This window comes from Schistocerca gregaria, chromosome 2, assembly GCF_023897955.1.
Source record: "Schistocerca gregaria isolate iqSchGreg1 chromosome 2, iqSchGreg1.2, whole genome shotgun sequence".
In the NCBI taxonomy this organism is placed as follows: domain Eukaryota; kingdom Metazoa; phylum Arthropoda; class Insecta; order Orthoptera; family Acrididae; genus Schistocerca; species Schistocerca gregaria.
The window spans coordinates 250,697,398-250,723,581 of NC_064921.1; the positions used below are offsets into that span (position 1 = coordinate 250,697,398).

General features: G+C 39.3%; 1 protein-coding gene across 4 annotated transcripts in view; it reads left to right on the top strand.

Moving 5' to 3' along the window:
* The window catches only part of LOC126336121 (dehydrogenase/reductase SDR family member 11-like), a 97,913-nt gene extending 72,835 nt beyond the window's left edge, over positions 1-25,078 (top strand). For all 4 annotated transcript variants that reach the window (XM_049999606.1, XM_049999604.1, XM_049999603.1 and 1 more), the window contains exons 4-6: positions 12,579-12,708; positions 15,215-15,358; positions 24,958-25,078. In XM_049999606.1, the coding sequence (XP_049855563.1) occupies positions 12,579-12,708; positions 15,215-15,358; positions 24,958-25,002 (319 nt within the window). In that variant the 3' untranslated portion in view covers positions 25,003-25,078. The remainder of the gene's footprint in view (positions 1-12,578; positions 12,709-15,214; positions 15,359-24,957) is intronic.
* Positions 25,079-26,184: the final 1,106 nt, after the last annotated feature.

The window sequence follows — 26,184 nt, forward strand, 5'->3', positions numbered from 1 at the left end:
TTTTAAAGAATATTGGTAGGTAGGTCGTCATAGAGTAGACCCATTGTAGTCCTGGTAGAGATTACGGTATTGGTGGGCCACCAGAGATGCAGACTGACTGTAGACCTTGTAGAAATAATGGTATTGGTGGGTCATCAAAGGTGTAGACCCACTGTAGTCCTTGTAGAGATGGCCAGCAGCCATCTGTTTGACTGCGCAGGCGCACAATCACCATTGAAGAGTCTTGCGGATAATATAGCAAGTCCATAACCACCACTTGTGCACTCACAAAAATTTTTTTTTGATATGTCCTTAGAACCAGCAATGCTGTTATCCAGTCCCTTGCTGAATTATTAACACACGTGCAAACACTATCAGTCCCTACTTCTCACATATTGTCCATATACTATGACCAACAGAAAAGTGTGCAGTGAAATGTAATTTACAAGTTACTTAATTTGATGAACTGGTGTCAATTACAATTTTATAACATAAGAATACAATAACAAAGGTACAAAATACATCTTTAAAGAACATAATAATACAGATAACATTTGCAGTAGTACAGGCTTTACAAAAGAATCTAAGTAGCAAATACATCAGTGTTACAAAAATTACAACATAAGTACATACATAAAAGATCAGAATAACTTTTGAAACATCAACTTCACACATGAGCATTAAAACAAAACACAATAAATAATGTCTGAACATATTTACAAAGAAAATAACATAGTATTTGAAAAATTCTACAACATTAATCTTATTAGCTAAACACATAAAGACAGGAAAAAGACAAATACACAAGGGTACATAAACACATAGAGGAATAATAAGAAAGGAAAGGACAGGGTTTGTTTTACTGCAGTATTTTGCATAGAGATCTCCCTTAATTCATCATTATTCCCAAAAAGTCCTATCTAAACCTGCTTTCTGTATTCTGTTCACATCCTCTTTCAAAAATAGTTTTTCTCCACTGTACACTACTTTTTTTGGGCAAACCATTTTCTTAAAGCTTCTCAAAGCTTTTCTTCCAATCCATCATAGTTAGTTTCTTGTATAGTCTACCCCCTCTTAAGCTAACTGAAATCTACTGAGCTCAGATGCTAAACTAAGGGACGAGGCAGTGCAGCAGCACAAAACAATTAACACAAACAGCAATGATAAAAAACATGGAAATTGGCAAAAAAAGGCAGCAATATTACAACTAATATAAGGCAATGCGCAGCAAACAAGAAAAATAAATCTGTAATAAATTGGCTTAACCTAGTAATACAAAGTGACATTCAGTTGCACTATTAATGACAAACAGCCGCAGCAAATGCTATAACTTATACCTAAAGATGACAAAGCTCAAGCAGAAAAAATGTTACACTAAAGACAACAATGCAGATAAGGACAATGTCTATTCACATCTTAATGTCTATGCAATTAAAGTGATGCACCACAAAAACTGTTGTTGTTGTCTTCAGTCCTGAGACTGGTTTGATGCAGCTCTCCATGCTACTCTATCCTGTGCAAGCTGCTTCATCTCCCAGTACCTACTGCAACCTACATCCTTCTGAATCTGCTTAGTGTACTCATCTCTCGGTCTCCCTCTACGATTTTTACCCTCCACGCTGCCCTCCAATGCTAAATTTGTGATCCCTTGATGCCTCAAAACATGTCCTACCAACCGATCCCTTCTTCTACTCAAGTTGTGCCACAAACTTCTCTTCTCCCCAATCCTATTCAATACCTCCTCATTAGTTACGTGATCTATCCACCTTATCTTCAGTATTCTTCTGTAGCACCACATTTCGAAAGCTTCTATGCTCTTCTTGTCCAAACTAGTTATCGTCCATGTTTCACTTCCATACATGGCTACACTCCAAACAAATACTTTCAGAAACGACTTCCTGATACATAAATCTATATTCGATGTTAACAAATTTCTCTTCTTCAGAAACGCTTTCCTTGCCATTGCCAGTCTACATTTTATATCCTCTCTACTTCGACCATCATCAGTTATTTTACTTCCTAAATAGCAAAACTCCTTTACTACTTTAAGTGTCTCATTTCCTAATCTAATTCCCTCAGCATCACCCGATTTAATTTGACTACATTCCATTATCCTCGTTTCGCTTTTGTTAATGTTCATCTTATATCCTCCTTTCAAGACACTGTCCATTCCGTTCAACTGCTCTTCCAAGTCCTTTGCCGTCTCCGACAGAATTACAATGTCATCGGCGAACCTCAAAGTTTTTACTTCGTCTCCATGAATTTTAATACCTACTCCAAATTTTTCTTTTGTTTCCTTTACTGCTTGCTCAATATATAGATTGAATAACATCGGGGAGAGGCTACAACCCTGTCTCACTCCTTTCCCAACCACTGCTTCCCTTTCATACCCCTCGACTCTTATTACTGCCATCTGGTTTCTGTACAAATTATAAATAGCCTTTCGCTCCCTGTATTTTACCCCTGCCACCTTTAGAATTTAAAAAAGAGTATTCCAGTCAACATTGTCAAAAGCTTTCTCTAAGTCTACAAATGCTAGAAACGTAGGTTTGCCTTTTCTTAATCTTTCTTCTAAGATAAGTCGTAAATGCTACAACAAATTACTAAGTACTTGAAAAGAAAATAATATATATAGTTACTGTTATTAGTCGCTTTTTATTGCTCTTTCCATTCCAAGAGCTCCTTTTTCGAAGAATGTGGATCATAAAATAATTATTTAATAGATCTGTCGACAGAAAGTGTTCACATTAGCAAATGCATTTAATTTTATAAAACCAATGCTGCAACACAGCTGGAAAACAGATATCAAATGAAATAAGCAACTATGGACAAAGCATAAAAATATCATTCAATAGTCATGTGACATTTCATAAGTTAGTACAAATTCTCTCAACTCTCGTAGAAAGACGCTTGTCATTATCAGGTGTGCAGAAGTAAATAAGTATCTTTTCCAAGTAATGAGCGTGTCGTTTTTGCGACGCTTTCTACAAAGGAATGTCAATAGCGAGGATAATGGCTGCCTTTCTTTTCACCTGTGCCTCTGAAAGGCACACACTAATAGCTTTCTTTTGTCAGGTGGTTGTCGCGCAGCTGGGTGCCCACGACGCATTACGTGCAGGTGGTCACTTAACTGTCTTACCGAAATATTTACGACACCAGTTTCCGCTACAGTGACAGTCTCATATAAAAATATTTCACAGGTCAAGAATTTGCGTTACACATCTGTAGAAATAAAATCATTTAAATATAATAGTGTCCAAAAAATTTTCGCCAGCATAGTGATACATTCACGCATATACACTCATTTCATAACTCTTAAAGTACGATTCTCGGTTTCCAACATCCTTTTTCACTAATCAGAGTCCCTAACCACTACTCATTATTTCTTACCTTATTCGTCGACACTTCTTCAATATTCCATCATAACAGATAAGTAGCATAATCAAATAACTCATATAGCATCAGCTTATTGATCATAAACATACCGCAACAACATAATACACATAGTCATCGTAATAATAACATCATAACACCTCAGTCAAATTCTCAAAATCGTCGTAGCTTCCTCCAATAATTTCAAAACCTAAAAAAAAATTCTCTGCTCATGTCAAAAGTGTCATCTGCCTCAAACGTACTTTAAAAATCATGATCCCATACCAAATACATCATTCAAAGCTCTCATAGTATCACGATTGTTCCGAAAAAATATGAACATTTCACAAAGTACAGACAAAATAGAATTTCATAAGTGTAAAATTATCCAACTGTGTGATTGCGTAAACATGTGTCACTGACGTAATAAAAAAAAATGTTTGTCTCTCAGTTAAATGATCAGATAGCTGTGTAATTTATGTGTTAGAGAAATATGGTACCGGTGTGTAAAGTTGTATAAGCAAATACCATATTAGCTATGGCTCCTTGTGCTTTCCAGACACATGGTACACAAAGTAAGCGTGTACCCCCCTGAGGATTGATGTAATTATATCCTCAGGTGTTACAGATTACACCAATGGAATGAAATGTATCACAGAAAACCTTTGTATCATTGTACTTCAAATATCTTTAAAATTAAATGTTTTAAGTACAAAATTAATCACTCAAATACCTTTACTGTAGCGATAAACTGTGCGTCTCGTTGTAAGATAATTATGTGGAAGTGTCGTAGTTATCGTCCTCTGTAAGCAAAGTTCTGCTGAAGTCAATGTACTTACCTCGTAATAAACGGAGTGAATTGCTTTGTGTATAAATATCTTAGTTATTACGCTTATTGCCGTGATGAAGAAAGTACTGTGCTGTAACGTATTGCTGTGCTATGGAAAAGGCTGTCTAATTGTAGCTATACCACAAAAGTTACCACTAAAACATGTTTTACTTTCCAGAATAATTCAGAAAAACTGAGCAGATATAAAACAGATACACCGCAAAAGCACAATGTAAATTGTGTCACACATTAGTAGCGTCGTGATATAATCGTGTAGCTATCAAAGAAACCAAACGCTAAGTCATCTTTAATCTCACAGAAAGTACTTCAAATAAAGAGTGTCTTTTCAACTGAACCAAAATGTTGCATTAAAACCTCATTAACAGTATATGTTCTAAGTATGTAAGCCTTATAGTCGTTACGTAATCGTGCAACTAACAAGCAAGAATGTACAAATAACAACACTGTCTCGTCTGTTCACTATAACAATGCATTCGTAATTTCTGTTTAAAAATGTTCCCTAGGTTCTAGACTGGATAGTTAACTTCAAAACATTGTTGCATGTTAACAGTTTCTCAATGTGACAAAGCATATTAGAAATGTGAAGTGAAATGTTTTATGGCAAAGACCAATATTAAAAAGCAGATTATATTTCAATATACGGTTTTACATATGAAATGTGGTGCAATCCTTTACTCTTCATAGTACTCAAAGTTTCAACTTGAACGCAATTATCATGCAGTATACGTAGGTAAAGAATACTTGAACTTTTCTCAAGATTAGCGTCTATGTTATTTTTCTCTGAGCCAGCCGGCGCACGCGGCTGCCTGCGGTGCGAGTCATTGTCTGTCTCTTTGCTGGCGCGCGCCCTTATTGGGATTAGGAGACCTAACTTCTACAAATTCACTTTGCTGAGAGGGCCCTGCTCTGTTTGAATCCCGCCAGTTCTGATGCAATTCAGGTCTGTCGTTACGATCATATCGTCTGTCGTCATGTCGGTAGATTTCATAGTTTCTTTCTTGTCGGTCACGTGGTGGAGAATTTCTCTCTGAATCGTAACTGCGCGCTAGACCGTTGCGTCTTAAGTTATTCTGTTTCCCTTGATAATAATTATTTTGGTTCCCATATTGTCTGTTTCTCGGATTGTCTCTGTGATAGTCACTACTGCTGAGAGGTGACCTTTCCCTGTAATTATTACTACTCTGCCAACGGTTGTCATACGGGTAGTGTCTGTTTTGGTCACGATTTGTATTATGAGAATAGCCTTGTCGTGTCCAGTTATTATTTCTTTCATCGCGGAATTGCGACGCATGTGACCTGTAATTGTTGTGTTCCTGTTTTCGCGTTCCGCGATTGTCAGTGTCAATTTCTAATTCTTGTAAGAGTCCCTGAAAAGCTTCAATGTCGTCTTTGCAACGGCCTGCCAAAATAATATGCCGTAAATGTTCAGGCAATTAGATTAAGCAAATGCGAATTAGTTCTGACGGGCTGTATGGGTTTGAAAGACACTGGTTCTTATGTAACATGTCTTCAAAATATTTCACAAGACTTGAAAATTCAGATTGTTCGAAATTTTTCATCATTATGATGCCATGTTTTACTCGGTCTTGTGTGGCTTGAGACCAATATGCTGAGAGGAAGGCATGGTAAAATTCTCCTTCACTGTGGCAATCGTGAATGACCGATCGCATTCTTACAGCTGGTTCATTCTCTAAATAGCCACACATAAATTCTAATCTGTGCTCTAATGACCAGTTGGGAGGAAAACAATGAGAGAAATGATGAAGCCACGCTTGTGGATGAATGTCGTTGCCAGAATTCTTAAATGTTTTGAATTTACGTGTAGTAATGAACAGCTATAGTCAAAATCATCGTGTCGGTGGGTCGCATGTCGGTCATTGTTACGTCGTTTAGGCGGTTCCATCTCAAAATTCGGTGTACTTTGCCAATTTCTTTCATAATCTCCAAAGTGCCCTGTGTTATTATTTTGTGGCAATTCCGTATTTTTATGTCCCTCTTCCTGTATTGGTGTGCGAGAGTCCTCTGAAATACGTAATTCTTGTATTACCTGTATCAGCTGATCTTGTACTTACCAGATTTCTCTTCGGTGTTGCGTATTAATTTGATTTTGATTTTGTTTGAATTTCCTAATTTGTTCGAACTCTTCTGTGTCATTAAGGGCTACCGGTTTTGTGTCATTCAGATTATCATCTACCTTCGTAGATAAATTATTTAGCTGATCCGAAAGTTCAACTACTTTCTCTGATAATGAACTAATGTCCTCCATGTGTCTTTCTGAACCAATTTTCAGAGTATCTGCTGTGTCCTTTAAGTTTTCTTGAGTTTTTGCAAGTTGCGTAACCGAATCGGTAGATGCAACTGAGCAGTTTTAGCTTGCAAGGTCCATGATTTTCATGAACAATTGTTTGCAGTTCTTTTATGGCTGCTTCGTGTTTCTGTAATGCATTTTCATGCCGCGAAAAAATAGGTTGGAAATGCTCACAAATTTGTGTTTTTACGTCATTACAGACTTTTTGACATTTCGATTCGATTTTATGTAATTCAGTAGTTAAATCTTCACGTGTTTGTTCAAGCGTATGTTCCACTGAGTCTAACTTTTGAAGCTTTTGCTCCATTGCGTCTAACTTTTGCTGTGTTTGTCTCTGATTTTGTTCCATTGTGTCTAACTTTTCAAAAGCTTTTGTCCCATTTGTTCCTGATTTTGTTCCTTTTGTTGCATTAATTGCAATAATAATGTATTAGTGTCTAGAATCTGTTTTTCTATGCTTTTTGGCAGTGCATTTTCAACAGCAACATTTACATTTTGATAGGCAAAAAATGTGTCTTGACTTATGTGAGAAAACGGTGAGGACGCAAAGCCTGAATGTACAGTATTTGCAAGGTTGTGTCCTGTCATTCCCGATTCCTGAGGCGAGCTGTTGCCGACCGATAGATCGATAATGCTTCCCTGTTCACTACCTGTTTCACTGTCTACACCATTATTTGACGCCCGCTCCATTTCCCTATGCACAATTACCAAATTACTACTTCGAATGTCTGTTAATTCACTACACAGTGGTGCTGATAAGCGACGCTCGTCGTCACTATTATTTCTCAGTTTACTTTGGTGCCTAGTGTTACGTTTTTCACACGCCATTATTGTCACAATATTTCACACGATAACACATAAAAGCACAATTTGAAGAGCAAAAATAAGAGAACACATTAACATAGCACTGAAAATAATATCTAGTTAATTGCAAGCGCAGCTGCGAAATACTTCGTGCAAAACTACATGCATGCCACAACTATTTTACTGTACAACAATGAAAGACTGCAACTACAGAGGAAATTCTCTCTACAATTACGTGCTAGCAATAAACAAAATCTACACTAATTACACAAACTACAAGGAAAAAATCAGAAGATTCCAGTGAGGTATCCTGGCAGGGTCGCCATATGAAACGTCCCCTGTGAACAATTTATACACGACTGTGCTAAAACTGACACACAATATTTTTAGCACAACGCAATCTGACTTTCAATAATCCCTACAAAAGAATGGCCCTGACTAACATTAACCTATACCTTTCACAAATCAATTACCTCACAAAAAATCTTCGTTACTCGAACTACTGCAATACAGCGAGCACCACTACTGCCAGCTAAATAAAAGATTCAAACTACGGAAGGCACTAACTACTAATAGGTATAGTTAGCAAATGAAAGATTTTAATAGAGAACAAACAGTGTATTTACCTTAATAGTCAAAATATATATGATAGTTCATGACATCCAGTCTTACAAATTACAAAACTCCGCCATCTCTCTCCCCACATCCACCACTGCTGGCGGCTCACCTCCAACTGCGCAACGCTACGCGCTGTTGCCCAACACTACAATGGCGAGTATTACAACAATGCCAACCAGCCACCGACTGCACACGGTACAGCCAGTGATTTTCATACAGAGCGCTACATGGCGGCGGCGTTACCAATAAAAAAACTTAAACAGCCTACTTACAGTATTAAACCACAATTGACAAAAATTTACCTGGAGAACAGTAAATGGGAACGATCTAGTAAAGGTCGGCCATGTAAGAGAGCTGCTGAAAGAACAATGAGGAAGCGTTCGTAATTATTTTGTTAAATAACTAGTTTATCGCCCACTGCTTCGCTTGCGTAGGCTGTGTGGTCTGCATAGACGGATATTTTTCCTCTTTAATTCAATTTTTATGTTACCTCGAACTCCAAAACCTTCTAAACTTTTCGCGCTGATTAAGGCCATAGAAGCATGGTCTTTTCCGAATGGGCTTCCGGCGAAAAAGCGATTGTGGCAGCTGGACTGAGAAGTCGAACATAAATTTTCAAATATTTAACTTTAAAAATGCGTTCACAGTGAACTATTTGCATTAAACGTTACACCCCCTATTTCATCCACCTAGTGGTTTCCAAAACCAGTGAAATGCGTATGTTTTTGTTTCTAACAGAGAAGTTGGCTCAAATGGCTCTGAGCACAATGGGACTCAACATCTCAGGTCATCAGTCCCCTAGAGATGTCAAATAGAGATTTTAATAGATTTAATTCAAAAATGATAGCACTGTGTAATATTCCCATAAAAACTTTCATCCTCTATTTCGACCCTTTATGGGTTGAATTTCCAAAAACAGTGAAACGCTTCTTTTTATTTCCAGCTGAGAAGCCAAATTCAAATCTTCATAGATTTAACTTTAAAAATGTTCTCATACTGAAATATTTTCGTTAAACGTCTTATCCCTAATTTCAACCCATTAGGGATTGACTTTCCAAAACGACACTGAAACATGTTTCCTTTACTTGCAAGAAATGTAGCTTTAAAAATACTGTAGTAGTTCTTTGATAATGATTCATTTTCTGAAAATACCTCGAACCACGAATTCACTCGCATAAGGGAAAAATTTCTAAAAATGCTGGAACATATACTTCCTTGTTTCACACCGAGAAAAGGCCTAGCCTCAAAATTGCCTTAATAGCGACATATTTTAAAAAACTTTCACCCCCTTAGGGGTGAAATTTCCGAAAATCCCTTCTTAAACGACGTCAAGAATAGGAAATTAACACCCTCGGCAAATTTCAACATTCCATCCTTAGTAGTTTGGGCTGTGGCAATTACGAATCACTGAGTGAGTGCGTCCGTCAGTCGAGTCGGGACGTTGCCTTTTATATTTTATAGAGGTGTAGTTTGTCCAAATGACAAATGTAGTGGGAATGCCGTTTACCATGTTCAGAGTTTTCCACCCTCGAGTCCTCCTTGAGGAACGACTAACGCCCAATGCCGTTTTGCGGTGCGTCAAAAATGTAGAGTTCGGAGGCGCAAGATATGGGCTGTACAGTGAATGGGGGATATCAGAGTAGTGAGTTTTCCTAAACGCCAGAATTTTTTGTCGAGGTCATCCGCATTCGTGAAGTATAAAGATTAATTTGGAGCAGTTCGTACGCCCTTTCCTCGTGATGGACCTCCAAGGTTCGTAAGTGTCTCAGTATATCACTGACTGTCGATGATATAGCGATTCCACAATATCTTCGTGAATGACGACGATTACATTATAAAAATTGGTTACCACATCTCAGTGTGCCGATCGCTCGAACAACATTTTAGGCCGAGTGGATCTGCTGTCACTTCATGGATTTATTCTTCGTTTCCAGGAAGTAAAAATACACTGACAATAGCTAAGGAACAATTCGTTTGCTAAGAAACAACTGTCGGTTGCTACGGAACAACCGACCAATAGTAGTAAGAGGAAATGTGGACGTGTTAACTGCAGCGAATCCTGTGTGCAAACGCTGTGAATGCATTCGACAGTTCATGTAGTACGGTGTGTGACGAAGCTTTTTGTGGAAACTATTAGTGTGACTTCCGTGGTACGGCAAGACCTCTGCAAGACATCGCTTTGAGTTATTTCGATCGTGAACGAACAGCTGGACGGTTAGAAGCCGGTCAAAGTTTCACTACAGTAATGCGTGTGTCCAAAAGTGTCATCCCGCTATTAGACTACTGGCCAAGTGCGAGAAGGTCTCGCACACTTAGAGTCACGTACAATCTTAATTATGTGTATAGACAGTCCATCAATTCCGTGAATCCAGAATCTCGACTATTTTTTCCTGTTATCAACATTGATGCTGGCAGGATATCGTCTCAAGTATTCCAAGAGTTCGATAATGTTTAATTTCAGTAATATAAATGTCACCTAAAGTCATGTAACAGGGAGACGGCCGTTACTGGTTCTCCATTCAGACTGTCTGTGTCGCAATGATAAAAGACATCAGGCAAGGAACGCGTTTCGGAATTTATCGATCATCAGATATCCAGGAGCGGTTACTGACCGTAGATATAGCGTTTCAAGTTGTATGTGAAAGAAAAATTCTCAGTGCAGCCACAGATGGACAAAACAGACAATGCCCAGAACCGAAGCGATCAGTTTACCTACATATTTTGCGTTTGGATCAGCCGCTATTTTAACCATTACCCCACAGCAAATCTCTCGAACAACTAACTTTGACCAGTGACTGGGTCAAAGAAGAGGTGATACACAAAACTAGCGTCCAGTGTCAGTGACATCCATGTGTTATAGAATCTGAGAATATATTTACCATATTCATTGTGTTCCTACGATATTAGTTAGAAGGTTGTATTTTAGAATATGAACTTTACTTCAACGTCATAATTATCTGTGAAGCTTTCGATCTTTTTTTTTTTTTCTTTTTAAATGAACAAACTACTGTCTTTCTTCTTTTTCTCGTTCTTCTTCTTCTTCTTCTTCAAGCCTCACTGTTAGAATGTTTCATCATTCTGGTATCATGATTTCTGTTTTAGGTCTTTTATAACTTTATTTGGGTAGTTGAATGCACTTCCCTGTCATTCCTGTAAAATGATGTATTTCGTATACTTTTTGCCCATTTAAATTAGTTACGGTAGTCAGTTTGGTGACGAAATGATATTTCGACATTTTTAAGTATGAACCTGCACTCTATACTTTAAACGACGTCTAATTGTAATTATTATCATAGTATTATTATTACTGTATTGGCTAGTTCTTTGTATTGACAACACTGGAACAGTCTTCTGTTACCAGCGGCGACTTCGCGGCTTTTAGCAAAACCCGCGTGAGTAAAGAAACAAGCTCCTGAAAATCCATTTTATACCTAGAAGCCAGTGTAAGGCTCAATGCCTTCATCCAATTTTTATAACTGTTCGTTTTCTTTTCTTTTTGGCAATGTGATTGGTCTTTCCTTCGTTAACATTGTACTTTCTTATTTAAATTTAGTAGCACAAAAATTCGCACTGGAGGGAGAGGATACATTACAGTTCGGAGATCAAACGTTGTGAGGTATCTAGAACAGAATGACTTCCTCCGGTCTAGTCAGCATCGGTCTGAGAACCCAGCTAGCGTTTTTGTCACATGACGTCACGGCAACCATGGATCGAGGTAACGAGTCTAATGCTACTTTCATTGCCTTCGGGAAAGTATTTCCCTTTGCATCACACCAACGCTTATTAATGAAAGGTCGATAATGTAGAGTATCGAAAGAGATTTGTGAGTGGATTAACAAGTTTTTAGTAAGGAGGTTCCAACATGTTGGGTAAAGAGTCATCGACAGATTATAATAACTTCTGGTCTTTCCAGAGAACTGTATTAGGATCCTTGCTATTCGTGTTATTTATTGCTGGTCTGGTAGAAATTATCATAAACTCATACTTATTGCTGGTCTGGTAGAAATTATCATAAACTCATACTTTCTGCAGATGCTGAAGTTATCTGCAATAAAGTACTACCTGAAAAGAAACTACAGGTATGTCCCAAAAAATACTGAAAAAGTTTCAAAGGGATCCCGTTATTGGTTACTTGTTTTAAATAGTCAAAGATATAAAACTGTGCACTTTAAAAAACGCAAAAACAAAGTATCCTATGAGTACTACAACTATGAGTCACAGCCGGGAACACTCAATTCATTCAAGTACTTTGACGACGCAATCTGTCGCGATGTGAAAAGGAATGATCGAATAGGCTCAGTACCAGATAATGCAGGTGACAGACTGCGGTTTTTTGGTAGGTCGATGAAACAGCCAAATTGTCTGGCACATGAAGACAGATGCAGACTATCCCGCAAAGCCTTGCTACAAAATTTCAAGAGCCAATGTTGAGGAGTCTAAAAATACACTAGACCCCCAACGTACCGTTCTTTTAGGGACTGCGAAGACAAGGCTAGATTAATTACAGCTCGTGTAGAGGCAGACTGGAAGTCAATCTTGCCGTCCGCCTTTGCTCTGCCATGAATTTCACAGTAGTTTGTAGAATGGGAACTTGATACGGGGCAACCTGAGCTTCGGCGACTCTGTATAAATGACTTTCTTTTCCAGCATTTCGGCCCATATGCCAACGCTGAGTGACGGCCTCGGGATGCACTCAGCCAACAAATCAGCCGTGAGGGTCATGGCTGAAGGACTCAGGAGGGACCTCGTCGCCAAAAAGAGCAACATTCGTGTTGGGGTAAGACAACATTTCTCGCTTTTTCAATGAGATATACGTATGTAGAAATTTTTGATTAATTTGTTGTTACTGTGGTTTTCAGTCTGAAGACTGGTACTATGCAGTGATCCACGCTAAGTTATCCTGAGCACTTCTCTGAATAACTACTGTAGCCGACATCCATTTGAGGACGATTGTTGAAGCCAAACTTTGTTCTCTCTCTGCAATTTTTACCAACACACACTTTTCTTCATAATGTGTTTCAGGATGTTTGTGATCAACCACTCTGTTCTTGTAGTCAATCTATGCCATGCATCTCATTTTTCCCCAATTCGATCGATTCGTTAACTTCTTCTTAGTTATTTGATCCATACATCTGATCTTTAATTTTTTAAAAGCGTCTGTTCTCTCTTTGCAATACATTAACAGGTTTCTGGCCTTCCTTGCTATTGCCAGTCCACATTTTGTATTCTCTCTACTACGTCCATCCTCAGTCATTTTGGTTCAAATGGCTCTGAGCACTATGGGACTTAACATCTGTGGTTATCAGTCCCCTAGAACTTAGAACTAGTTAAACCTCACTAACCTAAGGACATCACACACATTCATGCCCGAGGCAGGATTCGAACCAGCGACCTTAGCAACCGCGCGGTTCCCGACTGACGCGCCTAGAACCGCTTGGCCACCACGGTCGGCGGCCGCGGATAGGCACTTGGTGCAGGGAGTGGCAACTGACCCTTAACATAGACAAATGTAATGTATTTCGAGTACATAGAAAGAAGGATCCTTTACTGTACGATTATATGATAGCGGAACAAGCACTGGTAGCAGTTACTTCTGTAAAATACCTGGGAGTATGCGTGCGGAACGATTTGAATTCGAATGGTGCCCAAATAATAAAAGTCATCTACTGCTTTCAGTGTCTCATTTTTTATCCAATTCCCTCAGCCTCGCCTGATGTAATTCGACATTATATTGTGCTTGTTTTCATTTTGTTTTTTGAAAATACTATCCATTCCGTTAACTGCTCTTCCAACACTTCTGCCGTTTCTGACAGAATAACGATGTCATCAGCAAACGTAAAAGTATTTATTTCTTCATCCTGAAGATTGACTTCATCTCTTTCACAGACGCTTTTCAACTTCTGCTTCTGTCCTTCGACTCAATTGCAGTCTGGCTTCTGCGCAAGTTGTAAATAAACTTTTGCTCCTTGTATTTCACCCCTACTAGTCTCAGAGTTTGAAGTGCACTATTACAGTAAATATTTTCAAATTATTTGTCTAATTCTACGAATACTATGTGAGTGGACTTGTCTTTCGTCAGGCTATCACCTAGGATATGTCGTAATGTCAGTACTGCCACGCGTATTCCTCCACCTTTCCGGAACTCAAAATGACCTTCCACGAGGTTGGCGCCTAGCAGGTTTTTGATTCTCCCGTAAATAATTTGGGCCCATGTTTTGCAACCACGACTGATGGTTCGGTAATACTTGCTAATGTCAGTTACCGCTTTCTTTTTGCTTAGTACTGTTTTGCCATCTGAATTCTCGATATTCCTACAGCTACTTCTCTCTTCTCCAAAGGTCTCTTTAATTTTCCAACAGGGGGAGTCTACATTCCCCATATGCATGCTACTACAACTTTGCATTTCTCCTCCTGCCATTCCTGCTATGCCATATTCCTCTTTCGGTCACGCTTATTTTTTATTTGCCACAATTTTATATTTTCTTCTTCTGATAGGTAAATTCAATATCTCGTCTGTTGTGCAGGAACATTTAAACCGGACTTATCCTTTGGTTCTATGACTCTATGCTTCCGTGACTACTTCATCTCCCTTTCCCTTGTTTCAGTCGATTGTTTTTTAATGCTAACTTTGATATTGGTTCTTTTCATTATGAGTTTATTCCGGCACATGGTTTTAATCAAGAGTTCATAACCTATAAATTAAGGTCGCAATCCACATAAGCATATAGTCTCAAAATATCTGTCTTAATCTATAGTTAAATAACACATCGGATGTAAAATAAACACAGTAACACAATATTGGTACTTGTAAGTTTTTCAGACTACGTTAAATTTGAACAGGGACAAATATCTGCCAGGAAGTTTCAGGGACAAATATATTTTTATAGAAGGAGACAAGTAAATATATAACAAAACTGTGTGCTATATAGAGACTCTGTTTGACCATCCCATGTGTAAGGCGACTTCGAGTCTCAGTCTCAGACATAATTTTGTCAACATTACTAAGTGTAAGTGTTACTCTGGCTTAGAAGAAAAGATTTCAGTTCAACTAGAGGTATGTTTAGTAAGAAGGTACATTTCCAATGAGATGTATAACAACGAAACATACTGTGACCGAATTAGGTTGACACGAAATTTAAAAAAATCAAAGATACCATTTACTGGTAAATTGCAATATTTGTAACAATACATAACAAAATTCCTTCGTATCTGAAAGAGAATTACAAACATCATCTATCGCTGTACATATATGGAAAACTAACATTTAATTCCTCTCTTTGCAGCAAATTTCTCCGGGGGTCGTGTTAACCAATGCGATGAACCAGTCTGAAAGGTGGGCACAGACCTTCAAGTCAATGCCCTACTTGGAAGCGGAAGATATAGCAAAAGCCGTAGTCTATATGCTTTCCCAGCACCCCAGGGTTCAAGTGAGTTTTTCTGCTACTGCAAGTTACCTTATTCTAGAGATTTTCGAAAATTTCCATTTAAATTTTATTAATAGTGCAGATATGAGTAGTTTAAAGATTACTTATAAAACAAGTACTTAAGGAGACAGTAATCGTCCACACGTTCAAAAATATTTACCCAAGCAGTAAACGAATTTCAGTGTCCGCCAAGGGAAATCGGCAGTGTTTAATTGATAACACTGTGAGAAGGGAGAACACATTCTGCTGGTTATCCATTGCTGTTGTAATAGGGGTATGGATGCGTGCCCTGGTAACAGATTTGTGTGGTGGAATAAGGTAAAGTCATGAATGAAGAAGAAGGAGAAAAAGAAGAAGAAGAATCGAATGAATCTGAAGTCACTAAAATTGGGATGGGACAAAAATGTATGGAAAGGAATCATCATGAGATTTTGTTAGAACTGTGTGGAGCAATAGTTGCCTAAGACGTAACTTTCCCCTGTATGTAGACGCTTGATTCTTATTTTCAGCTTCTTGTTGGGACTACTCGTTTCTTACCAAGTGAGCCAACACAAGTGTAAATAGTGTGCTTCGAATTTGTTGTTTTGTTTCATACAGATTTGCGTTGATCAACAATGAAAGAAAGAGAAAGGAATCGCGTGACTGTTTTAACTGTTGCAACGGGCTGTATTTTGTTCCATTTTTTGAACTCTTTCAAACAAAAGATGAATGTCTACCTCCTACTCCAATGTAAAATTTTGTTGATCTCAACAAACAACTATACAAGTGGAGTAGCGATGATGTTTAAACGAAAGAAAGTTTTAAACTCGACAGGTTGATGTAGCGGGAATAGCGTCAAAGTTTGCTTTGGTGCACGTTACATTAGTTATCCTATTCAGGAAGTTCATAATGAGATATTATAGTTTGGCTGCCTCAACACATTCCAACACAACTATTTGTGGTAACAAGACAAGTGACGACAAGGGAAGTTCACACACACACGTTTTAAACCTCTTTCCGGAATTCAAGGGGGGAGTATGCTTTTATAACTCAGTGATCAGTTAAAAACAGCAATACCTCGTCAGTTAGCGTAGTAGTGAATGCTTTCGGAGTTTTTCGTGGGACTTTATGTACAATAACTTCATTCTGCTGCCTATAAGAGATTTGAGTTGTAATATACATGGACTTAGAAATATTTCCAACAAATTTGCATGAATTGCAATGGCACTTTCTGTCGTAAGTGCTGTCGACATACCATACCTCAAAGGTAGAACACTGCAATTCCGAATAAAATCGCAAAAGTAGTTCTCTTCCGCCAGTATACTGCTCGTAAAATGTAATTCTGCTAGAACAGTAAAATGTGTGATCCAATTCTTCTGTGAAATACGAATAAAACTGAGTTAAATTTAAGAAAGGTCAAACCATTTATCAATCACCAAAAACCTCACTTTTTCATACATTTGATATATTCCGAATGGTTTATCAGTCTATCATCACGCTTAGGCCTACCCCTGTATTCGTTTCGCAATGAAAGTTTTCCTTTCAAGGCAGTCATTCATTTACTCCTGTTTCACACATGTTAAGGTACTATGCCATCGTGTCCAGTGTTTTTCGTTACTTCCTCACTATGAACCACTGCCAATGTGAGTAATTTGGTAGTAGATAAACCTATAGCATTTAACAAAGTCAAGTCTTCCGGTTGAGATAGCATACCAGTTAAGTTCCTTTAAGAGTATCCTGATATAAACTGAGGTGAATAAGCATGGGACAGCTAAAAGCTCATGGCGGTAGTATCGCGTTCACAAGGTATGCTGTAGTATACAGAGAAGTTGCAGCAATAGAAAAATGCAGCGAAATGCAGGAAGATCTGCAGCGGATAGGCACTTGGTGCAGGGAGTGGCAACTGACCCTTAACATAGACAAATGTAATGTATTGCGAGTACATAGAAAGAAGGATCCTTTATTGTATGATTATATGATAGCGGAACAAACACGGGTAGCAGTTACTTCTGTAAAATATCTGGGAGTATGCGTTCGGAACGATATGAAGTGGAATGATCATATAAAATTAATTGTTCGTAAGGCGGGTGCCAGGTTGAGATTCATTGGGAGAGTCCTTAGAAAATGTAGTCCATCAACAAAGGAGGTGGCTTACAAAACACTCGTTCGACCTATACTTGAGTATTGCTCATCAGTGTGTCATCCGTACCAGGTCGGGTTGTCGGAGGAGATAGAGAAGATCCAAATAAGAGTGGCGCGTTTCGTCACAGGGTTACTTGGTAAGCGTGATAGCGTTACGGAGAAGTTTAGCAAACTCAAGTGGCAGACTCTTCAAGAGAGGCCCTGTGCATCGCGGTGTAGCTTGCTGTCCAGGTTTCGAGAGGATGCGTTTCTGGATAAGGTATCGAACATATTGCTTCCCCCTACTTATACCTCCCGAGGCGATCACGAATGTAAAATTAGAGAGCGCACGGAGGCGTTGCGGCAGTCGTTCTTCCAGCGAACCATACGCGTCTGGAACAGGAAAGGGAGGTAATGACAGTGGCACGTAAAGTGCCCTCCGCCACATACCGTTGGGTGTCTTGCGGAGTATAAATGTAAATGTAGATGTAGATGTAGACGTAGTGTAGATGTAGGTATAAAATATCAGTGCAATGGAGGAGTTGTCGTTTGCACTCAGGTGATTCAAGTAGAAACATTGCTGGCGTCATTATGGACGCACGACCATAATTAACAGACGTTTTGCACGGCATGGTAGTTGGAGCTAGACGCATTGGACATTCAATTTCGGAAAACGTTGGTGAATTCAGTATTCCGTGATCTACAGTATCATGAGTGTGCTGAGAATACCACATTTCATGCATTACCTCTCACCATGGACAACGTGGTGGCCGACGGAGCAGCTACGTAGCGTAGTCAGTGCTAACAGACAAACAACATATCAGCGCACACTCCGCTGCAGAGTGAAAATTTCATTCTGTGAACAGTGCCTGAAGTAACCGTAGAAATCAATGTGGGACGTACGAGTAACATAAGAGTTGGCGTTAATGGGCAATGACAGCAGACGACCGGCACGAGTACCTTTGCTAACAGCTAATCGCCTCTCTTGGGCTCGTGGCCATTTAGTTGTACGTAGACGACTTGAAAACCATTACCTGGTTAGATCAGGGCTGATTTCCGTCTGTAGCAGCTGATAGTAGGGTTTGACTGTGAAGTCAACAAGGCACAGTGCGAGCTTAGACGGTAGCCTCATTACGGTTTGGGCTGTGTTTATATGGAATGCACTAGGTTCCCTGGTCCAATTGAACCGATCACTGACTGTAAATGATTACGTTCACGTACTTGGAGACAATTTGCAGCCATTCGCGGACTTCATGTCTCCAAAAAACGACTGATTTTTTTTATGGGTTACCTTGCACCATTTCACTGGGCCGCTATTGTTCGCGATTAGTTTGAAGAACTTTCTGGGCAATACGAACGAATGATGTGACCTACCAGATCGCTCGACATGAACCCATAGAACGTTTACGGGACATAATGAGAGGTCAGTTCGTGCACACAATCCTGCACCGCCTACACATTCGCAATTATGGGCGGCTATAGAGGCATCTTGACATTGTATTTCTGCACGGGACTTCGAATAAATAGAAGTGTCCATGCCATGTCTAGTTGCTGCAGTACGCGGGCCTAAAGGATGTCCGACACGATACTAGAGCGTATCCCTTGACTTTCATCACTTCAGTGTAACAACTCCTTACGTAGAAAGAATATACAACCGCTCGCTCGACGAAAGATACGTACGAAAAGACTCTAAATTTTCCTGAGCCTTATTAATACTCAAGAAAGGAATTTGCAGTAATCCACTGACATTAACATTGATTTAAAGTAGAGTTTTGGAACATATATTTTGCTCCAACATTACGAATTACCTTGAAGTTGCTGTCAGGTCTTCGGGTGAAGCAATTGTGTCACTATTGAATTCACGATATCCAGTGATTTATGGCACTATACGACATGTTCGTTTATTTGGACAGAAGCGTATGGAGCCTAAAGATGGCATAATGAAGGGCCGAAACTGGTAGCCTTGAGCATAAAATAAAATAAATTCTTAAAGTACACGGCTGTTGTTGAATTTTATTGATACTGAAGGTAGTTCACAGATTCAGAAAAAAACGCTCTTGTGTAACGCAAATAGCTATTTCTTCGTACGAAGTATTGGATCCTACCGATAGGGGAGCTCATATAAACTCAGTATTTCTAGATTCTCCGAATGCTTTTGGCACGGTTCCTCACAAAAAAACACTAACCAAATTCCTTGCCTAATGAGTATCGACTCATTTATGCAACTGCATTCGTGATTTCCTGTCACAAAAGTTAAAGTACGTCTAATGACGGAAAATTGTCGAGTGAAACAGAAGTGATACCTGGCGTTCCCCAAGAAGGTGTTGCAGACTGTCCGCTGTTCCTTATCTACATAAATGACTTAGGAGACAATCAGAGTAGTCCGCTTGCATTTTTTTTGCAGATGATGCAGTGATTTATTGTCTACACAAGTTATCAGTAGATCAAAACCAATTGCAAAATGACTTTGACGCTTATCTATATGACGCAAAAAGTGGCAGCCTCGGAATAAGGTAAAATGTGAGATCATTCACATGAGTGCGAAAAGAAATCAATTAAATTTCGGTTACACGATAAATCACAAATATTTAAAGACTGTCAGTTCTAGTAAATATCTAGGAATTACAATTACGAGAAACTTAAAATGAATTCGAGGCGTCTCGTGCAATGTTTCTGCCTCGGCAAACTGAAATTAATTCAGTCTCTGTACACAAATTCACAGTCCAAATCAACTTCAGACGCAAAAATAAAAGATTTGCTGAACTGCTGGCAGAAATAAATCAGAGTCCTGGCTGTTGTTGTGGTCTTCAGTCCTGAGACTGATTTGATGCAGCTTTCCATGCTACTCTATCCTGTGCAAGCCTCTTCATCTCCCAGTACCCACTGCAACCTACATCCTTCTGAATCTGCGTAGTGTAGTCATCTCTTGGTCTCCCTCTACGATTTTTACCCTCCAAGCTGCCCTCCAATACTAAATTGGTGATCCCTTGATGCCTCAGAACATGTCCTACCAACCGATCCCTTCTTCTGGTCAAGTTGTGCCCCAAACTTCTCTCCTCCCCAATCCTATTCTATACTTCCTCATTAGTTATATGATCTACCCATTTAATCTTCAGCATTCTTCTGTGGCACCACATTTCAAAAGCTTCTATTCTCTTCTTGTCCAAACTATTTATCGTCCATGTTTCACTTCCATACATGGCTACACTTCATACAAATACATTCAGAAATGTCTTCCTGACACTTAAATCTATACTCGATGTTAACAAATTTATCTTCTTTAGAAACGCTTTCCTTGCCATTGCCAGTCTACATTTTATATCCTCTCTACTTCGACCATCATCAGTTATTTTGCTCCCCTAATAGCAAAACTCCTTTACTACTTTAAGTGTCTCATTTCCTAATCCAATACCCTCAACATCACCAGACTTAATTCGACTACATTCCATTATCCTCGTTTTGATTTTGTTAATGTTCATCTTATATCCTCCTTTCAAGACACTATTCATTCCGTTCAACTGCTCTGCCAGGTCGTTTGCTGTCTCTGATAGAATTACAATGTCATCGGCGAACCTCGAAGTTTTTATTTCTTCTCCATGGATTTTAATACCTACTCCGAATTTTTGTTTTGTTTCCTTCACTGCTTGCTCAATATACAGATTGAATAACATCGGGGAGAGGCTACAACCCTGTCTCACTCCCTTCCCAACCACTGCTTCCCTTTCATGTCCCTCGACTCTTACAACTGCCATCTGGTTTCTGTACATTTTGTAAATAGCTTTTCGCTCCCTGTATTTTACCCCTGCCACCTTCAGAATTTGAAAGAGAGTACTCCAGTCAACATTGTCAAAAGCTTTCTCTAAGTCTTAAAATGCTAGAAATGTAGGTTTGCCCTTCATAATCTAGCTTCTAGGATAAGTCGTAGGGTCAGTATTGCCTCACGTGTTCCAACATTTCTACGGAATCCAAACTGATCTTCCCCGAGGTCGGATTCTACTAGTTTTTCCATTCGTCTGTAAAGAATTCGCGTTAGTATTTTGCAGCTGTGACTTATTAAACTAATAGTTCGGTAATTTTCACATCTGTCAAGACCTGCTTTCTTTGGGATTGGAATTATTATATTCTTCTTGAAGTCTGAGGGTATTTCGCCTGTCTCATACATCTTGCTCACCAGATGGTAGAGTTTTGTCAGGACTGGCTCTCCCAAAGCCGTCAGTAGTTCTAATGGAATGTTGTCTACTCCAGGGGCCTTGTTTCGACTCAGGTATTTCAGTGCTCTGTTAAACTCTTCACGCAGTATTGTATCTCCCATTTCATCTTCATCTACATCCTCTTCCATTTCCATAATACTGTCCTCAAGTACATCGCCCTTGTATAGACCCTCTATATATTCCTTCCACCTTTCTGCTTTCCCTCCTTTGCTTAGAACTGGGTTTCCATCTGAGCTCTTGATGTTCATACAAGTGGTTCTCTTATCTCCAAAGGTCTCTTTAATTTTACTGTAGGCAGTATCTATCTCACCACTAGTGAGATAAGCTTCTACATCCTTACATTTGTTCTCTAGCCATCCCTGCTTAGCCACTTTGCACTTCCTGTCGATCTCATTTTTGAGACCCCTGTATTCCTTTTCGCCTGCTTCATTTACTGCATTTTTATACTTTCTCCTTTCATCAATTAAATTAAATATTTCTTCTGTTACCCAAGGATTTCTACTAGCCCTCGTCTTTTTACCAACTTGATCCTCTGCTGCCTTCACTACTGCGTCCCTCAAAGCTACCCATTCTTCTTCTACTGTATATCTTTGCCCCATTTCTGTCCATTGTACCATAATGCTCTCCCTGAAACTCTGTACAACCTCTGGTTCTTTTAGTTTATCCAGATCCCATCTCCTTAAATTCCCACTTTTTTGCAGTTTCTTCAGTTTTATTTAATCTACAGGTCATAACCAATAGATTGTGGTCAGAGTCCACATCTGCCCCTGGAAATGTCTTACAATTTAAAACCTGGTTCCTAAATCTCTGTCTTACCATTATATAATCTATCTGATACCTGTCAGTATCACCAGCCTTCTTTTATGATTCTTGAACCAAGTGTTACCTATGATTAAGTTGTGCCCTGTGCAAAATTCTACCAGGCGGCTTCCTCTTTCATTTCTTTGCCCCAGTCCATATTCACCTACTATGTTTCCTTCTCTCCCTTTTCCTACTACCGAATTCCAGTCACCCATGACTATTAAATTTTCGTCTCCCTTCACTATCTGAATAATTTCTTTGATTTGATCATACATTTCATCAATATCTTCGTCATCTGCAGAGCTAGGTGGCATATAAACTTGTACTACTGTAGTAGGTGTGGGCTTCGTATCTACCTTGGCCACAATAATGCGTTCATTGAAGCAAAACTCTAAGGCCGAAAAAGTATGCAGCTGGTGTACCACCCAGACCAGCATAACTTTTGCCTCTTCAGCTTCACACCAGACTGTGAGTGGCTGCGGGACGGCCGTCGCCTTTTTAAGGCCACAATCCTCCTCTTCATGGAAACACCCAGAACGTACGTCACCTAATGTGTTGTACATTCAACAGGCTGATTCACAACCTTTCATACATGTATGATTTCCAAAGTCTGATTGCGCTATTAGTTGTGCACTAAAATCCTAAGCAAAACTGAAATTTTACACTTGATTTTAAATGCATTAGTTCGTCCAAAATTTAAAGTTAAATGTATGCAAAGTTTTGTTGTAGTGATAAAAATCAGTTCATAACCTCTGTGCTGTAACTTATTACAGCAAATATGTATATGGCGTCATTTTCTTACGAGTTTTTTCCTCCTCTTTCCATTGCACTGCTCAAAATTATGCTAGGTGTAATAGTTTTTAACTTACAGGTGAAACTATGCGAATTAAACAATAATAAATTAAAACTTAGAGAGTAAATTTTGGACGTGGCTTGTCATTATGTCCGCCAAAACATGCTGCATTGCTAATGGTTTGTGTATCTTCTATTGAATTATATGCTGATTTTAATCGAAGTTAAAAAGTGTCTCACAACTTAATCACTTATGATATGTTGCATATGAGTAGATCTATTGTGATGCGTTACTATGAGCCACAATAAGCACTTGATCTTCTTTGTAACATAAATATTAGAAAAGTTATTAATGACATGCTGAAGTTCAGGTACATAAATCTTCTTGGAGCTGTATCTTCTCATAAACGAGGGTTGTCCAGAAGGTAAGTTCCGATCGGTCGCTAAATGGAATCAACACTGACAATCAGAAACATTTTATCTCAAAGAGTTAGCTATACTTTCCAGATACTTCTATACATAGTCGCCGCTCCGACTTAGACATTTGTCGGAGCGTTATACCAAATTTCCAACACCATCGTCATAGAAGGTGTTTTCCGATAATTCTCTGCGCTGGTCTATAGCACGTAGTCTGCGCCTAAGTGTTGTCTTCGTATCCAGCGTTTCATGTGAACAGGGATGATACCCAGGACGAGCCAATTAGGGCTGTGTGGTGAGTGATCGAACACTTCCCATCGAAAAGGCTGCAGGAGCGTCTTCACTGCTCCTGCAGAGTGCAGCTGATAATTACCATCAAGAAAGAAGTGCATGGCAGTTGTGTTAGGTGGGTTGCATTCATTAAGGCGAAACCTCTCAGCGGCCTCTCCTACTTGGCGGGAGACGTCGTTGTTGTAGGCACCTTTACTCACTCACAGTGCGCTCGCAACTTAAAAGAGCGTCTTGATGCGATCGACATTTGACATCTCGTCCTTCTCTGTATCTATCATGGTTTGTGCCGTAAGGTGATCAAATGTGAGCCGTGGAACGGGACCCACTGGGCGTGCTAGCAGCGGAAGTGACGTCGCAGTAGCTGGTTTGAGTCGGACAGGTCCACGTGGCACGGCCAGCCAGTGCCGGTGGTCAGCCACGTGGCACAGGGAGCCGCCATGCGACTCGCTGACCACGGCCCTGCCTGGAGCCTACAATAACGTATAATTAACGTTTACTCCATAAGCGTCTTGCAGCCTATACTCACCCAGCAGCGGAATGAACTTGTAATGTCATCCTCTATCACTGTCCCAATGATTTGTCGGAGAATAAGTCAGACGCAGACGTGGTCGCTGCTGCCCACTAGTGGGCTTCATGGTGGGCAATAGGCTGTTTGGGTGTTAGAAGCATTTCCATTAGCTTTACATAAAAATCTGACATAAAGTAGTTGGTAGGTAATAACAGCTACACGCTTTAACTTGCAATAATTCTGCTTTATCATTTTCACCAAGTAGCGTTTCTTCCCTATTTTATAAATCACCATTACTGTGGAGCCGGTGGGCGGTTAGAGGATTTTACTACTGTCAGGGATGCAGAAGCTGGCGATAGGGAAGAAGTCCTGCTCCAAGTCAATAAAAAATTGCAGCTATGGAAACCGAATGTATTTACCATATACTATCATTATTTTCTTCCCTACTTCTCTTCTTAACTCATATGTTTAATTTGTTTCAGGTCCACGACATCATTATCCGGCCAACAGGAGAATTTTATGAGTGATTTTGCACTGAATGCTTCTTTCAATGATTGTAATTTCTGATTTTGAGGTTAATAAAACACCTGTTTTAAAACTTCATATGTACTAATTGCTTTGTATACATATGCCCTCAAAGTAGTTAAAGATGACCTTCACAATGCCAAGCCTGTAACGCAATATGAAGTCCTGTCCTAGTTCTATGTGTTCTCCCCTACGCAATGAGTACTACAGTCAAGCTGATGGCCAATGTGTAGTCATTTAATAGCTTATCTGAACCTCACACCCAGAATCACCTGCCGAAGCAATAACCCCATAAATATATTACATGTTATTTAAGCTAATGAAACATCTAACCACCATCAAAGCATTATCAGGCAGACATATCCAATCATGAACATCCAGCTCAATACCATAATAAACAGCCTCATCAAAGTGAAACAAACAAATGTTAAGTTCATTATACATTTCCTGATGTAAATGAAAAGAACAGTCTAATGAACGCATTATTGGAGCCAAGATAGACACGAAGCCCACCCACGTCTGCCACAGTAGTAGAAGTTTATATGCCAACTAGCACCACAGATGATGGATAGATAGAGGAAATGTATGATCGGATAAAATAAATTATTCGGATAGTTAAGTGAGACGAAAATTTAGTAGTCATAGAGGACTGCAGTGCAATTGTAGGAAAAGGAAGAGAAGGAAAAGTAGTAGGTGAATATGGAGTGGGGGTAAGGAATGATAGGGAAAGTCGCCTGGTAGAACTCTGCACAGAGCATAATTTAATCATAGCTAACACTCGGTCATGAAAGAAGGTTGTATACATGGAAGAGGCCTGGAGATACTGGAAGGTATAATGGTAAGACAGAGATTTAGGAATCCGATCTTAAATTTTAAGACATTTCCATGGGCAGACGTGGACTCTGACCACAATTTATTGGTTATGAACTGTAGATTGAAACTGAAGAAACTGCAAAAAGGTGGGAATTTTAGAATATGGGACCTAGATAAACTCAAAGAACGAGAGGTTATAGAGACTTCCAGAGAGAGTATTAGGTTTCGTAGATGGTCTGAGCGAACCGCTAGGTTTGATTACACTTTTCCGTTTCTTGTTACTAATTGTAGCCGTATACGCTTTATTGAAAAGTACTTTGAATCCTTTCCGGCTAATCGGGTCATTGTGCATACTCTGAGTGAGTGCCATT